The 15,736-nt window shown below is 28.4% G+C and overlaps 4 protein-coding genes across 6 annotated transcripts; 1 reads left to right on the forward strand and 3 right to left on the reverse strand.

The window, feature by feature from the left end:
- Positions 1-582: 582 nt before the first annotated feature.
- Positions 583-3,786, forward strand: spz6 (Spaetzle domain-containing protein 6). The gene is made up of 9 exons (XM_027348030.2): positions 583-857; positions 967-1,183; positions 1,251-1,365; positions 1,427-1,546; positions 1,621-1,782; positions 1,850-2,344; positions 2,414-2,449; positions 2,530-2,577; positions 2,688-3,786. The coding sequence occupies exons 1-9, from the start codon at positions 831-833 to the stop codon at positions 3,385-3,387; spliced, it is 1,920 nt and encodes a 639-aa protein (XP_027203831.2). The 5' UTR covers positions 583-830; the 3' UTR covers positions 3,388-3,786.
- Positions 3,787-4,020: 234 nt separating this feature from the next.
- On the reverse strand, positions 4,021-8,406 carry homer (protein). Of its 2 annotated transcripts, none has more exons than XM_027348291.2 (9): positions 7,101-8,406; positions 6,837-6,993; positions 6,618-6,749; positions 6,380-6,554; positions 6,206-6,258; positions 6,003-6,130; positions 5,783-5,939; positions 5,508-5,711; positions 4,021-5,274 (listed from the first exon to the last, which is right to left on the reverse strand). In XM_027348291.2, exons 1-9 carry the CDS (start codon positions 7,124-7,126, stop codon positions 5,074-5,076), a joined length of 1,233 nt encoding a protein of 410 aa, XP_027204092.1. In that variant the 5' UTR covers positions 7,127-8,406; the 3' UTR covers positions 4,021-5,073. The 2 variants fall into 2 exon arrangements, 1 of the variants encoding a protein (XP_027204092.1); XR_012847296.1 differs by having other exon boundaries at positions 5,147-5,274; positions 5,347-5,711; positions 7,101-8,404.
- Positions 8,407-9,171: 765 nt separating this feature from the next.
- deltaCOP (coatomer subunit delta) lies at positions 9,172-11,686 on the reverse strand. The gene is made up of 7 exons (XM_027347915.2): positions 11,579-11,686; positions 11,362-11,520; positions 10,762-11,304; positions 10,418-10,705; positions 10,112-10,338; positions 9,763-9,973; positions 9,172-9,577 (listed from the first exon to the last, which is right to left on the reverse strand). The coding sequence occupies exons 1-7, from the start codon at positions 11,579-11,581 to the stop codon at positions 9,491-9,493; spliced, it is 1,518 nt and encodes a 505-aa protein (XP_027203716.2). The 5' UTR covers positions 11,582-11,686; the 3' UTR covers positions 9,172-9,490.
- A 547-nt stretch (positions 11,687-12,233) lies between these two features.
- LOC113797525 (TNF receptor-associated factor 5-like) lies at positions 12,234-15,489 on the reverse strand. 2 transcript variants are annotated; one of them, XM_075824973.1, is made up of 6 exons: positions 15,375-15,489; positions 14,051-15,266; positions 13,352-13,456; positions 12,946-13,257; positions 12,549-12,872; positions 12,234-12,486 (listed from the first exon to the last, which is right to left on the reverse strand). In XM_075824973.1, the coding sequence occupies exons 2-6, from the start codon at positions 14,369-14,371 to the stop codon at positions 12,430-12,432; spliced, it is 1,119 nt and encodes a 372-aa protein (XP_075681088.1). In that variant the 5' UTR covers positions 14,372-15,266; positions 15,375-15,489; the 3' UTR covers positions 12,234-12,429. The 2 variants fall into 2 exon arrangements, with proteins under 2 accessions (XP_075681088.1, XP_027203730.1); XM_027347929.2 differs by lacking the exon at positions 15,375-15,489 and having other exon boundaries at positions 14,051-15,287.
- Positions 15,490-15,736: the final 247 nt, after the last annotated feature.

The raw sequence follows: 15,736 nt of genomic DNA on the forward strand, positions 1-15,736 counted from the left end.
ATCATCAGATTTCAATGTCCAAAAGGGACAACCATCAACATCATTCAAACACACTGAATTCATGAGAATCAAATGGATGATAAATGATGATGGTAATCAAGTCAAAAGAAGAAAAAAAACGAGGCATCAAGTATTGACTTCAGTCAGTAGTCATCAAGCCTTAAAAACGGTACTTATTTTCTTCAGCTTCATTCCTCATAATCATAATCATCAATTAAGCATAGTTTAAATTGATCTGTTTCTGGCGGCTTCTTATAGCTTGATTTTCATTTTGTTTTTTTTTCTCTTTTTTCTGTCAAGAATTATAATTGATGTGTACAAAAAAAACAGTAAAGAAAATGAAATACCGTTCAGGTGAAGGTCAAGTTGGTTCGTCGACACAAACAGGTTATTTCAGTTTTAGTTAGTCCGTTTTCAAAAAATCATCTTATTCTTCCTGTTTCTTCTTTCTATTGACTGACTGACTTATTATTATCATCCAATAAGAACTGGTTCTTGCTGATAAAGTATTCATCATGAATTTTTACTTCATTTTCTTGAAATATTTTTTTCTTTAGTCATTTCATTCTTCAGATACCTAACAGAACTAAAGGAAGTATAGTTTTTCTGATTATATAACATATTTTTTGAAAATTCTATATATAACTAAACAACAATAAAGTTGATCATTTTATAAACAATGTTTGATTGAAAAAACATCATTTGAATCTATTTTTTTTCACTGAAATAATAAATTCCACAATAAAGATAGCAATAAGTGTGACAATCGCGAAAAAAACTAATAATATATAGAAAAAAAAAACATTATCATTATCATCAACATCATCATCATGAATATCACCATCATTAAATTGATTGTAATTGATATATCTATCATTTTATATTTATAGATAATGATGTGTTTGTGTATATGGTGTTTGTGGTTATTATTTCTAATCTGATGTCATTCATTATAATTTTCTTTAGGTGTTTTTGATTTCAATTGTTCACGATATATTCGCATTTCAACAGCAGCAACAACAACAACAACAACAACAAAAACCATCATCAGCGATAGGACAAAATGTTCAATTAGAACAAACACTTCCGAAAGGATATTATGCATTTGGTAAAGCAGCATTAAATGCTAGACCACCTAAAGTACGTAAACCACCATATTTACCAATATCAGGTGAATGTCCAGGTAAATATATTTTTTTTGTAAAATAATATTGTTTTTACTATTGATGGCTATTTTTTGTTAACAACAGGAATTCAAGATGCTAGTTCATTACTTTCAAAACATAATATGTGTGGTGATTTAAATCGAGGTCTAATTCCTCGTAATCCAATGGGACAATATGTTCATGGTGAACCATATCCATTGTAAGTTAATCTAATTCTTTTTAACATGAAAAAATGGGATAATAATATTTGAAATTAATAGTGATTTGATCAAAAACAAAACTCTACAATATTTATCAAAAACTTTGCCATATTTAAAAGAAGAAATCGATAATGTACCAAAAGTTGCCCGTTTTGTAAAGCCATCAGAATTTTTCGAAAAGTTCAGTATATTATTGATAAAATTTTTGATTTTGAACAATAATGATTATTATTATTATCATTGTATGTAAATAGTCATTCCAAAAGACATACCCGACAGGCAAATTTGCAGGAATTGAATATAAATATAGAAAATTCAACTAATGCATCACAAATGTCATTCATGGAATCGAAAATGAATACAAATTCTAATAATATGACCAAACAAAACCGTCAAAATGGATGCGATGGTAATGTGTAAGTTAAATGTATATTTCGAAAAAAATTGTCAAATTATAATTAAAATTGTCCCCGTTTTTCTAAGTATTTGTCAGGCAATCGAATCATTGAAAGAAGAAGGTCCATTTTCCAAATCATTTTTGAGCAATGTTGTTTCAGCTGTTGGAAATGTGGCAAGTATCAATAGTGTTGTATCTTTAATCGATCAATACGGACAATCAGTGAATCAAACGAATCCATCATCTAGTAGTCAAAGATTTGCCCTATCACAATTATTATCATCCATCGGCTCCGAAAGTAGTAGCAGCAGCAATAATAACAATAACAATAACAATAATAATAATGCCGGAACAGGAAGCTCTTACAGTCCATTATTATCGATAATCGATTATTTACAAAGTTTGCAGACACCTAAATTTGCAACAAAACGAAAAACATCACCAGATGTAGAGGACATTATTCCTGATGGAAATGAAAAACCTCAAACACCATGTATGTCAACTGAAGAATATATTTCACCGACTTACGCTCGTAACTATCAAGGTGTATGGAAATATGTTGTGCAAATACCAAACGAAGGGTAAGATCATATCAAAAAAAGGAATTTTAAAAAGTTTTTCTCATTCTTTTTTCGTTGTTCATTGTTCAGGTATTTTACTCAAACAATTCAACAAACAACTTGCTTGTAAGTTACCTGAATTAACCGAAAACGTAACAAAAATCATTAATATTGAAAATGTTTTTTTTTCAATCATAAACTAATAGGAAAAATAAATGTGATCTAATTGAAGGATCATGTAGAGAATCACCAAGGTAAAGAAAACATTAGCATTAGTGTATAACATGTTTCTAATCCTGTATTTGAATTGTCGTTGTTCATTGTTATTGAATAACATTAATTGATTGACTTCAATTTATATTAGGTGGGTCAGCTTATTGGTAGCCGAAATATTCTACCCGGATATTTATTTTCCGGTCAATCAAATAATGCCAATGTTATATAAACAACAACAGCAAATGATTCAACAACAAGGATCAACGACATACAACAAACCATTGAACCAAAACGCCCAACAACAACAACAAACGTTAAACAATAATGGCAAACGAACATCATTTCAATCTGGTTCCAATCCAATTATCTCAACTGCTTCATCGATAAACTTGAATCAATTGAATGGCTTAGATATGAATGCTTTAACTAATTTATTAACAAAACGAATTAATAATGATCCATCATTATTGATCAATCATTTGGGAAGCACAAATAATAATCATAATAATAATATTCATTCACTTAATAATAATCATCTTCATCAATTTGGTCTACAAAATCTAGAATTATTGGCTAGAAAAGCTCGATTACAACAGGATATAAATGGAAATGAGCTGAATAATGTTGAAGATAATGTTTCAGATTCGATAGAGAATTCTTCTTCATCAAACAATAATGACAAATCAAAACATTGTGATGGTTATGATAAAATTGGTTGCTACGTTGTACGAGTTTATTATGATTGGTTTCTAGTGAATGGTAGCTGTAAATGTTGGAAGTCAACATCCGGTTCAAGTATAAATGAAACGATCAAACGAATTTTCATTGGAAAATGGAAGAAAAAATAATGGACAAATATAGAGAGAAAGATATGAAATTTACTACAAATGAAAAATAAAATTGTAATCATGTAAAGTATGCTGGAAAGAAAAAAGAATTCTACAACAAAGCAAAACAAAAATTTACATATTATTCTACTCCCACGAGTATTTCGATAAAAATTTCCAATTCAATTTTCTTGTACATAAATACTTCTATGAACACAAACAAACAAACAAACACACACACAAACACATTTGCTTGAATACCAATTTGGTAATATCATTCTATAATTTGGTAAAATTATTCTATATTCTCAGATAAGGGGTGTGGGTGCGGGAAATTTGGTACAGGGACATACACTTTTTTTGTTTTTAATTTCTTTATGGATAATGATAATTTGAAATAAAATCAATGAAGCGAAAAAATGAATTTTTTTTCTTTCTTTCTTGTTTGAATTCAAACACAACCAATTTGATGATGATTTCAATAATCGAGATTGAATGATGATTACAATAATGAATTGTATATGTTTTTTTTACTGAGAAATTAAAAAATCTAATAAGATCTCATTGATGTGTTTCATTCCATGAAATTTATTTCACGTTGAATGATGATCCGGAATATGATTTTTTTTAAGAAACCGATTAATTATTGATTAATTATTTGAATTGATTTAGAGAATTTATTATCATTTTTGTTTAAAATTAACATAACAACAACAAAAAAGAAATTTGTGTTTACATCCTGATGTTGTAAATGGGTGTGAGTTTTCTTGTTCGTTGAATAGGAATGTTGACTTTTTTTTTGTTGTTGTTGTGGTTCAAAATGATCAATGAATGTCATTGTAGGGGCTCGAGTATTTATGTATGAATGATTTCATGGTAGGTAGTGTGCATTTGATCGTCTAAAAAAAACATTTGTTCAGAATTGTATCGAATTCTGTATAGTAGAATTATGTATTTGGGTATAGTTGTTCTAGAATTTAACAATCAAAAAAAAACAATAACAACAACAATAATTATAATAATTAATCATAATTAAGAATACGATGTATAGAATATGAAGAAAATAAGAGAAAAGAATATTTTTTCATTGGTGTTGATGATCGTGATGATTAGGCAACACATCATCAACCATCGATGAAGTGTTTTTCGATTGCACAGAAATTTTATTTAACATTTTTTTTGCACATTTTATTGGCGTATTTTTTTTGGAAAACGTTCAATATCAACAAAAACAGAACAGAACGATTGGCAAACGTCGATGATCATTGAAATTATTATTATAATGACGATGTGGTGACAACAAGCAACAATTAATCTTCATCGTTTTTTGTTTCCCATAATGATACTTTAAATTTGATAGAATAATGTTTCGAAAATTCTACCACAAAATGTTTATACATAATCATGAAAAATATAAAGGAAATTGATGAAAAAATATGATAAACTTATTGGTGATTATTCTATAACCGTTGCTTGTTTACAGACAAATGTGTATATTTTTTTCTTTGGTTTTTCTCGTTGATATCGAAAAATTGATTGTTGATTGCAAAAGAATGCCATTCATTGTTGAAATAATATAATCGTCACAATTTTCATCATGATCATCATAAAACGATAAACAGTTAAACTGTTGAACATTTCAAATTCGTCTATATATTAGTTTGATCTATAGATTAATAATTGAAAAACCAACATTTCATAAAATTATCAAGATGCATTGAGCAATGATGAGAATTCTTGTTGTATCGAACGTAGCTCTTGAATATTTTGGGCAAAACGAACATTTAGTTGTTCCAATAATGTACGATATTGTTTATCGCTCAGTTTAATACAAGAATCACTATTGTTGTCCATCGATGAAAGACGATTAAGTTGTTGGCGTAAATTTTCGTTATCATTTAAAAGAATCTACAACAGAATGAAATAAGAAAGGAATTGTTGGAATGGTTTGTAATAAGATGAGTTTTTAGATAATCTAACTTGAATAATATTAATTGAATTATTTGATATGTAATAAGTTAGATTTAAATTATGGTAGGTTTTTATATTATCGATTATAATTATTATCGTTTTTTATTAAGCTGTTGACCTGCTGAAGCCGTATTCGATTGTGGATTCATCATCATCATCATCGTCATTACCTTTATTTTATCATCAACTTTTTGGTTTGATGAACCATAGAGTTGACATTGTTCTTCTAAACGTTTTTTTAACAAATCAATTTCACAATCTTTTTGTTTGATTTCGGTTTCAAGATTTTCACAATGCGTACGATAATGGTGAATTTCTTTGCGTAGATCAGCTATGGCTTCGGGATTTCCGTGACTAGCTTCCAGTTCAAGTATCTAAAATGATGATGATTTACATTTAAAACAATTAAACGAATATTAATTAAACAAGTATTTTTTTGGTTTACTTTATGTTTCATTTTAGTATTTTCATCTTTAAGTGATTGCAACTGCCTTTTCCATTCTTCAACGTTTGCGGTTGATTCTTGTAACGCATTCGTTAATCGAGTATTGTTACTTTTCAATGTTTGTAATTCAATTTCCCATTTTTTAGCATTCGTCGAACTAAAGCAAAAACAAAAACAACAAATGATAATTAAAGCAAAAAAAAAAACAATAAATACAAACCTCTGAGCTAAAGCTAATTTAAGCCTTTCATTTTCATAACGCAATTGTGCTTCATTAGATGATTGTGGAAGTGTAACCGATGAAATTTGTTTGTCACGGTTTCGATATTTTGGACTATCAGTTAGATTCTAATGGTAATAACAAAAATTGCCAATAAATCAACTCATTAAACATTCGTATGTGATTTTACATTAGACACTTACTTTGGCTTGAAGACCCGATAAGCTTTGGCTTCGTTGATGAGGCAGTAATGATTCTAAAAATAATTAAAGAATTTTCGGTAATTGAAACCGAACACCATCAAGAGAAAAAAAGAGAAAGAAAATAGCTTGTCAGAAAAAAAGATCGCAATGAATTATTATGTAGAATAAGATTACTGCTCATTAGGATATCATTTTGATATTCCGATGATAATCGCGGTGAATCGCGTGCTGACAATGAATGATTAACAGCAGCCGTAGCACCAGTATTAGTAATATTGCCATTAGGCTGTAGGGCTTTCTGTTGAGCGATCCTCGTGGCTTCTTTAACTTCTTGAAATTTTTCAATAAACTAAATTTTTTCAAAGAAATTTCATCAAATTTATCAAGTTTAATGTTTTTTGCCTAAACTTACTCGATTTAATTCTGGTTCCGATGAAAATCCTAGGCCGTAAACAGTATTGGCACGAATATCAGACCATTGTCCAAATTTTTGTGAAGTCTTTGTAAACGTCATATTCGGAACGATCGTGCTGTTAATGACAGGCTTTAATGAATTGAAATTGAAATGATAATAAAATATAATTCAAATCTGCATTTAAATCAATCATCACGATAAAATTATATAATCTACCTTTTGACCTTCGACACTAATTATTCGATATAATGATCGTGTGGAATCATAATAAAAATTAACATTTACTGCTGCCGAACTAGCTGGAATCCAAGATCGTTTTGTTTGTGGATCAATATGAAACACATGGGCTTTGGTTGTGAAGATTGGCGTTTCCCTTTTTAAATTAAATTCGAAAAAATTCCGATAAACAAAATTCCATTTTCCAATTTTTTTCATTGATTTTATCAGCAAAAAAAATATTAAAAAAAAATTTCAACTTACCCAACTTTAGTATTTTCGACAGTCATTGTTACTGTGTCTGTATTTGATAATATTAAAACAAAAAAAATAAAATAAAATAAAATATCAAGAGAATTTTTTCACGGGAGATTGAGCAAAAGTGAACTTTTGAGTTTCGGATTTTAATTATATAATCAACTATAGTTTGATTGATGATAAAATGATGAAATGATTAATGATTTCCAGGTAAATGAACAAACACAACAAAATAGTCATAACAATTTTTTTTGTGAAAAACAACAGGAAAATATCTTTACATTGAAAAAACAAGAAGATGAAGTTTTTTTTTAGAAAATAGGTTAACAGTATGATAAAAATATGGAAAGAAAATGGTAAAATTTATCAAAAGAATTATGATCTATTTTCATTAATTTACAAGCGTTCGCAGCAACATACACACACACACACACGAACAAATAAATCACAATATTATATTCATTATTGACAACAAAAAATTGATGGCCATCATAAACGGCTGATAATTATCATATAATATCAGAATGATAAATTAAATATAGAAGATCGTTTTGATTTCTGCACAGAAACAATGAAAAGATGATAAGAGAAAAAAAAATGTAAAAATTGATGTAAGAAATTTCTTCCAATCAAAGCTACTGTAAATCATCTTTTAAAATCATATTAATATTGTAAACAATAAAATTGTAGCGAATAGATTCTAATCAAGAATTTTGAAAATTAATAGAAACGACTTTGAAATAAATGAAAACGTCGAAATAATATTTGTGTTCGATGAAGATGACAGAAAATAAAATCCAACCAAACCAAACAAGATATGATATTCGATGGACAACACACTAGAACCATTATCAATTATATATAACACATACAATAAGAAACATAGAAATATTCGAGGCCTAGCGGTATATTTATTCATTCGTTTCAAGTAAGGATCGATTTGGTCCAAATCCGAATTTCTTTTTTTTTGGGACACTGATGATGATGATGATGATGATGAACACTGGTTAAAAATTAGGTTACTGATGATGATGATGCTGTTGTTAATGTTATAGCATTTTATATTATTTTCTATAATGAGCTATGTATAGAAATGCAATGCCGAATCAGTTAGGAAATAAAAACTTTGAACTAGAACTCCGGTTATAATGACCGAAGCATACTGAAAACCCGACGAATCATATCCACAACATACAAAAAAAAAGTTGTTGGGACAATATTTACTCTGATGAGCTAGCAAATAACAACAAACATTAATGAATGAAAATTTCAACGATGTTAAAGTAAAAGAATCTAACCGAATGGCGCCTGGGCGAATAATGGAATAAAAGAAAAAATGCATCATACAATCCCGTCAACAAAACTACAACAACCAGAAAAAAACCGAGCATTATCATTCACTAATACTGCTACTGTCGTTAGTTTTATTTTAGAATCGAATTGTCTTCTGCATCGTTCATTCTTTCAAATAGAATCGTTAGCATATAGAGATATTGAAACGAAAGAAGAAGAAAAAAATTCTCGAATCATTCAGATGGAATAGCACTTTACCGATAACTATTCTTCTTTTTTTTACTTAGATTCATCATTTCTCGAAACAATGATGATCATCTCGGATGTGTTCACGTAATTATATATTTACAAAGACAAATATTTTATCTGTATATATTCGCATCAAGCAAAATATGTTATCGTCGGTTATTCGAATATACCAACAAATAGCATCCAAATGTGAAATATAAAGAAACCAATTATACCACTATGTTTTATATGTTATATAGAAATATTTTCATTTTCCATACACTATATATTACACCTTGTAAAAGAATTTTGAATTATTGATAGCGGTGGAATAAAAAACAATGACATTTTTATATTCGAAACCATTTTTGGTTTCACTCTGTGTTGATAAATGAATCTATAGAGATAATCATATTCTATTGAAAATTCTTTTATTTTTTCTTTTTAATTTTATTCGAAAAACTTGGTTTAAAATACAAGAAAATACATAAATATAGTGAATTGAAATTCAACAAAATTCATCATAAATTTTTTGATCAAAATTTTTTTTTGAAAAAAACTTCTATTATTTTATTCATTCAAAAATTAAACTTGAAAATTTTTCATTGTAAGAAAAAAAATGATGAATGAGAAAATAAACGGAAAAAAATGAAAGAGAAAGGCACAAATCATACGAACAGAAAATAATAATTGAGAATGAAAAATAAAAATTATTATTTGATTGCAATTTTTTGTTGTTGATTTCCTATTGGTATTTAGATTTGATTTTGGTTCTTTGTGTCCATTTTAGTTTTCTACATCATTTTTTTATTAAGAATTTGTTTCTCGTTTTGTTTTAGAAATCCGACTTTTTAATTGGCCAGTTACCACAATGGCTATACAATTTCATATTTTTCCACATTCAATTTGGATTCAAAACTCCATTTGATATCTTCAACTTCATCATCTAGAACTTCTTTGATCTAAATTTTGTTTCAAAATAGAAAAAAAACAATAAGAATGATTCAAGTTTAAATTATATTGATTTTTAAACAAACAACATAGTAAAAATATACTATTGAACAGGTGCAATAATTATTATGATTTGCAAATTACTAATGAATGCTACTATATTTTGATTAAACATTAGCCGTAACAAACAACTTACAATTAGTCCCGCTAAATTTTGTGCAGAATTGAATGTACAATTGATTGGAAAAAAGTCTTCAACCGATGCTGTGGTTGATGATGAAAGATCAAAATCAATGGTTGGCGTTTTACTTTCAGGCGAAATCATTGAAATATCCCATACAAGAAAGCCACGTTTATATGAATAATCACCTTCACTACATTCATTTACAGTTGGTTGTGATGGACATCTGTATTCAATGAATTTGTTGAAAAAAAAACATTAGAGTTGATTATTATTCATCATAATTTTAATAATGATAATAATAATCATCATCACTATGATGATGATATGAATTTAAAACAAGTAATCCATCAATGTCACTCACGGAATCGATATGGATAACTCAGTCAACGATTTGTTGACGATTAGTTCCAAGTTGCAATTATTTCCATTTGGCCAGCAATTTAATACAAGTGGCGGCCAATCTTTCCCTGATTGACTTGTACGGCGATATTTTAACACGCCAACACTTGAATTCAATGGAAATGCTTTCTGCTTCAACGTGATTAGACCATGTTGGCGAAACAATTCTTTGTCTACATTTGGATGACTCTGTATTGTTTGTTGAAAGGAAAATTTGAATGTCAATATTTAAATTATTTCATTGTTATTTGATAGTGGTGAGACTAACCTGAATTTGAACATTTTCTGTGTCTTCACAATCCACCAAAAATTTGACACGACAAAATTGTTCATCACGAATGAGAACATGCAATACACCGGTCAGTTCGGATGAATGTACAGCTCCATCACGGGAAACTTCGATATTCAATTTTTCTTCAATGTTAATATGCACCTGTTCTTGGGACGTATTTTTGGCCACTGGTTTAACCTCTTCTTTAAGTTCAGTGGATAATTGTTCTTCTGTTGAAAATAAATTAGTACTTTTCGATCCTAATTTCAATGCTTTTGAAGGTCCCTATCAAAGAAAGAACATTCATGATTTTATGTTAATAAATAAATTTATCATCTTACTCTAGGTTTCTGTGGTTTACTTGATGAAATAGAAGAACTAATATTTTTATGGCTATCATAACTATTGTCGAATACGTTTGTGGATGAACTGATTCCGGTGTACGACGAACTATTCGATGATATACCACCACTACCAATACCTGGCATTTTAGTCAATCGTTCATTTTGTTGTGTACGCTGTAATCGACTTAATTCTTTTGCTTTTTCACGCATTTTCTGTTTAGCTTCACGTTCTTGCGTTTTACGTACAGCTTCAAATACACGTTCTTCATTTGAATCCATCTCGATGAATGTACGAACCTGTGACATGTTTACATTTTCGCGATATCCAAGTGCAACAATCTCATCGAAAGCAAAGATTAACGTGAATGCATTGTCCAAAATGGCTTGTTCATCCGAATGATTCTTACTAGTTGTTGTATATTCATTTATAACACGAACAAATAATCTAAGCGTTTCCAAATCTTCAAGAATGTTTGAAGTTTTTGTTGTGATTAGAACACAATAAAGCTTGTCCATCAAAGCTTGATAAACATAGCGAACCTATTTCCAAAAACGATCAGCGTCAGAAGCGATCAGATTCATTATCAAAACGCTTACCGTATCAGTTTCTATAAACGTATGCTGTTTATCTTTGGTGATGAGCTTAGAGAAAGCGGTCAAAACACCTTCGATACGAGATCGAGACATTTCAACGAATTGTCTCGAAAGTAAAATTTTTCCATTTTGTTTGGAAATGACGGCACTGGCTAAAAGAACCTTGGTTATGAAATTATAAATTAATCAATTTTGTTATTAAATCATCAATAATAAATACCATAATTGAAGCCTGATGAAAATGGAAAAGATAATTTTAATTTAAAATCAAATTTATAATCTTGATCAAATAGCCACGTCAGTTTGCCGCTAGCTTGTCCACCTGAGAAACGAAATTCATTGAGAAAAATATCATTTTAGGCAAAATTCATAAATGACGTTACATCTCTTTTTTGTCAAAAAAAAATTGATTGCGAAATGATGATTATTTGATTGACCTGTTTACAGGTTGGTTGAACTTGAAATTTTTTTCTGAATGAAGGCCCGGCAGCAGATGTGCCATTTCAATATATTTAAAAATTGAAAGCAAAATGAAAAATATTGTTTGAAACGGACAGATGTTGAAAATGATCCATCGAACAAGGCGTCAATTTCATCATCAACATCACCACAATCATCATGATTATATGGTAAAAAAAATGTTTCAGAAGATATTCAGTTGAATTATGATGACATTGATCAAAATCAAAATGAAAATAATGCCTAAAGCCCGTAACAATACAATTCAAATTGATTTTTAATGAATGTTAGTTACAAATTTATTCAATGAACAAATAAGAACTATTTGATTTCAATTTGATTAGAAAAAAAATCATCAATACTTTATTATTGTTTATCAATTTATTATATGTACAATGCTAATATATAGAAAAAAACGGATGATTTTTTTTCCTTTATAGAAAACATAATCAACAATTATTTTTGGAATTTCAAAAATGTTTATATGTGTCAATGTGTGTGTTTGAAATTTTTAACTTTTTTTTTGGTAATTGAAAAAAATGTATTGTGTATTTGAAATGACTAGATATAAAATGCTGCAAATATCAATATAGCTGGATTATTCTATCGATATCAAACTTCTGATTCTTCATCGTCTTCTCTTGTTCGGCTATAATCAATTTTAAAATTCTATAAATAAATTTGAAAAAAATTAGAAATTAGAAATATTGTTTGGAATTATATTTTCATACCTCAAGTTCTTTTCTCATCAATTCGATCACAGTTCGAATGGATGCCATATCTGCTTTTTGTATTGTTTCAAATTTAATTAATCGATCATTTAATCGTCTATTAGTTTCTTCTAAATGTTCAACTTTTAATGAAAGTTCATTAACACGATCCATTAATTCGGCATTTTCAGCATTTAAATTTTTAACAATATTTACAACATCCGCTAATCGATTTCTTGGCGGTTTATCCTGTGTTATCGTACCGGTTTGAAGTATATGTTTAACAAATATATCCATATGAGCTGTCCAATCTTTTTCATGACGTTCAACTTCTGTTTGTGTTCCCTTTTTTTAAAAAAAATTAAAAATCATATTTAAAACAAAAAATTCTTTTTTTTGAATAAATTTATTTACTTACCGAAAATTTACATCCCAACGGAATCAGACGACAATTACGTGGTTTTAATTCACATTTTTCAAGATGATCTTTTAAATCTGCACGTAATAATGATTTATTTTTACAATAACTACAAATTACTGGCTTTTTAGGACATTGATTTTCATGTTCATTTTTTGATTCTAAAACAATATCTTCTTCACAATAAATACATGATACAGCACGTCTTGGACATTCGGTTGCCATATGAATTGGTAATGATTTTATTGTAACACCTTGACCACATTTTAATGGACAATGTACAAGGCCATAAAGACATGATTTAAGATGATTCTATTTTATCATGATTTGATATGAAACAAAACAAAACAAAATTGATCAAGATTGTTCATCGATCGATGTTTTTTTTTAAATTTGTTGCACTTACCTCTAATTCTGATAAAAGTAATGTCTTTCGACATCCTCTTCCTTTATGTGTACAATATACTTCTTGTGAAAGAATACTATCAATATTGGTGATACTTTCAATCATCTAATATAAAAATTATAACAAACGAAAATAAAATGATTTAGATTAATGTTGTTAGTAATTTTTTTTCTTTTGTAAATAATAAATGGCAATAAATTTATTGATTTATCAATTGATTGATTGATTGACAGTTACAATTTTCAAACATTACTTATTATTATAAAACCCTAATGATCATCAATAATCATTCAAAATTAAATCTGGTTAAACTAACTCTGGAAAAAAAATGAAAAAACTAGAACAAAGAAATAGAATAGAAATCAGTGAAAAAAATCTAGGTCAAGGGTTATTTCTTTGTACTATTGTACAACAAAAAAATGATTGATGTATCTAAAGATTTTTTTTTGTTTTGTTTTCCTTATGCTCATACAAACTGTTGATTCATTTCTATTTTCTTATATAATGATTTACGGTCTATTCGTCGGCTGATTTTTTTTCTTTCTTTCTTTTTCTCTCTTCAATTCGATGATAACGACGAAAACGAAATATAAATAGAAATTTTCATTCATTTTTCATTTTCTTTAATCAAATCGATTCCAAATAATTGAAAACAAAAACAAAACAAAAAAAAGGTCATTGAGAATTTTTTTTATTTACCTGTTTCTTATAGATTGTCATTGAATCTAATGGACATTTTCCAACAGTTTGAATACCAATAAATATAGTATCCAAACATTGTCCACAAAAACGATGAACACAATTTGTTGATAATGGTGATGGTGATGGTGTTAATAAACCACCATTAATATTTGAACCATTTAATAATCGATGATGACCATTAGTTATTACCGGGCTTGAACGCCATAATGTTCCGGTAATAACACCACATTTATCACATTTCCATTTTTGTGGTACAGTTTTAATAAATTCAACAGTTTCTGTCGGTATTGTTGGTATTATTCCTCTCAATGTTTCCATTCAGGAAGGAAAAATTGTTTGCAAATATAAATTCAAATTCAAATTTAAAATGATTTAATTGAGAATAAAAATAATGACACAGTTCATTCATTGAAACAAAATCGAACAAGAAAACTAAATGCTAAAGGTGCGAAAAATTATGATTTTTAAGCATTATGCTTTAGAAATCAGTATCAACCGAAAAGATAACCGAAAAAACACACAAATTAAACCAAAAGAATAGATAAATAAATAAATAAATTGACGACATAAACATCAAAAAAAGAAAAATTTATCGAATCCCAAACAATCATAAACATAAATCCAATATCAAATCAACAACAAATAATAAACGGCCAAAACAAAAAAAAAAAATTTTTGAAAATAAAATCGTGATAGCAACGCATACCAAAACACCAGGTATATGTCATGAGATGATGATGATGATAATAATTTTTCCCTCTGCAATAATATTGGATGGATAGATGACGATGACGACGACTTGATGGCTACTATGGCTACGAAAAAAAATGGTAAATCGACTTTACCATACACACACATATACTCATCTAATTCATGTATCGCAATCTATAGATAGCTTGACAGGAGATAGAATAAGTGAGAGAAGACCAAACTAAACGAACAAGCTTTCTATCATTTTAGTTACACAACTATCTCTCTCTCTCTCGAACAACTTTGATTCTTTTTTTTCGTTATTATTGTTACTGTTGTTGGTTTGATGATAATAATGAATGAATGAATGAATGATGAGGATGATCGTTGATGATTATGATTGTTTAGCCACAAGGGCCACTCCTTTCACCTTTGTATACCTCCGGGAAAAAAAATGTTTGTCTGCCCAATTTTGTAAACAAAACACGAATGAACGAAACAAAACATCACATTATTCAAGATGCTGGTCAGTGTGTTTTTCAAATGATAAGCAAATATATATAGAGAAAGAGAGATACAAGTACACGTATTATAAAGAAACTTTTTTCAAAAATTATTCAACATTATTTACCAAATATTTGATAAAATGATGACATGAATTCATTCGGATATGTCTCTGTTAGCAACAGGTTAATTATCTCTATATATCCTCATTGGATTATAAATTGAAATTCGATTGGCATCCATCTAGTTTATCATGAAAATAGATTTTTTTTTAATGGTATCATTATCATTATCATCAGCAGTATTGTTATTGTTTTTTTGAAAATGATGATGATCAAATGGAAAAAATTAATGACATTGATGTAAAAGGATAAGGGAAAAAAACAATTTACCATTCTATATGATATTTGTTATCGATTGTTGTTTTTTTTTGAATACTGCGGGAAATCGGATGCTGGTAATGGTGAAAACTTTGTGATTGTTAAACAA

The sequence above is a fragment of the Dermatophagoides pteronyssinus genome, unplaced genomic scaffold, assembly GCF_027571235.1.
Source record: "Dermatophagoides pteronyssinus isolate colony J.1.1.1.1 unplaced genomic scaffold, Derpt_VIB-CSIC_2022.12 sq0003, whole genome shotgun sequence".
Classification (NCBI taxonomy): domain Eukaryota; kingdom Metazoa; phylum Arthropoda; class Arachnida; order Sarcoptiformes; family Pyroglyphidae; genus Dermatophagoides; species Dermatophagoides pteronyssinus.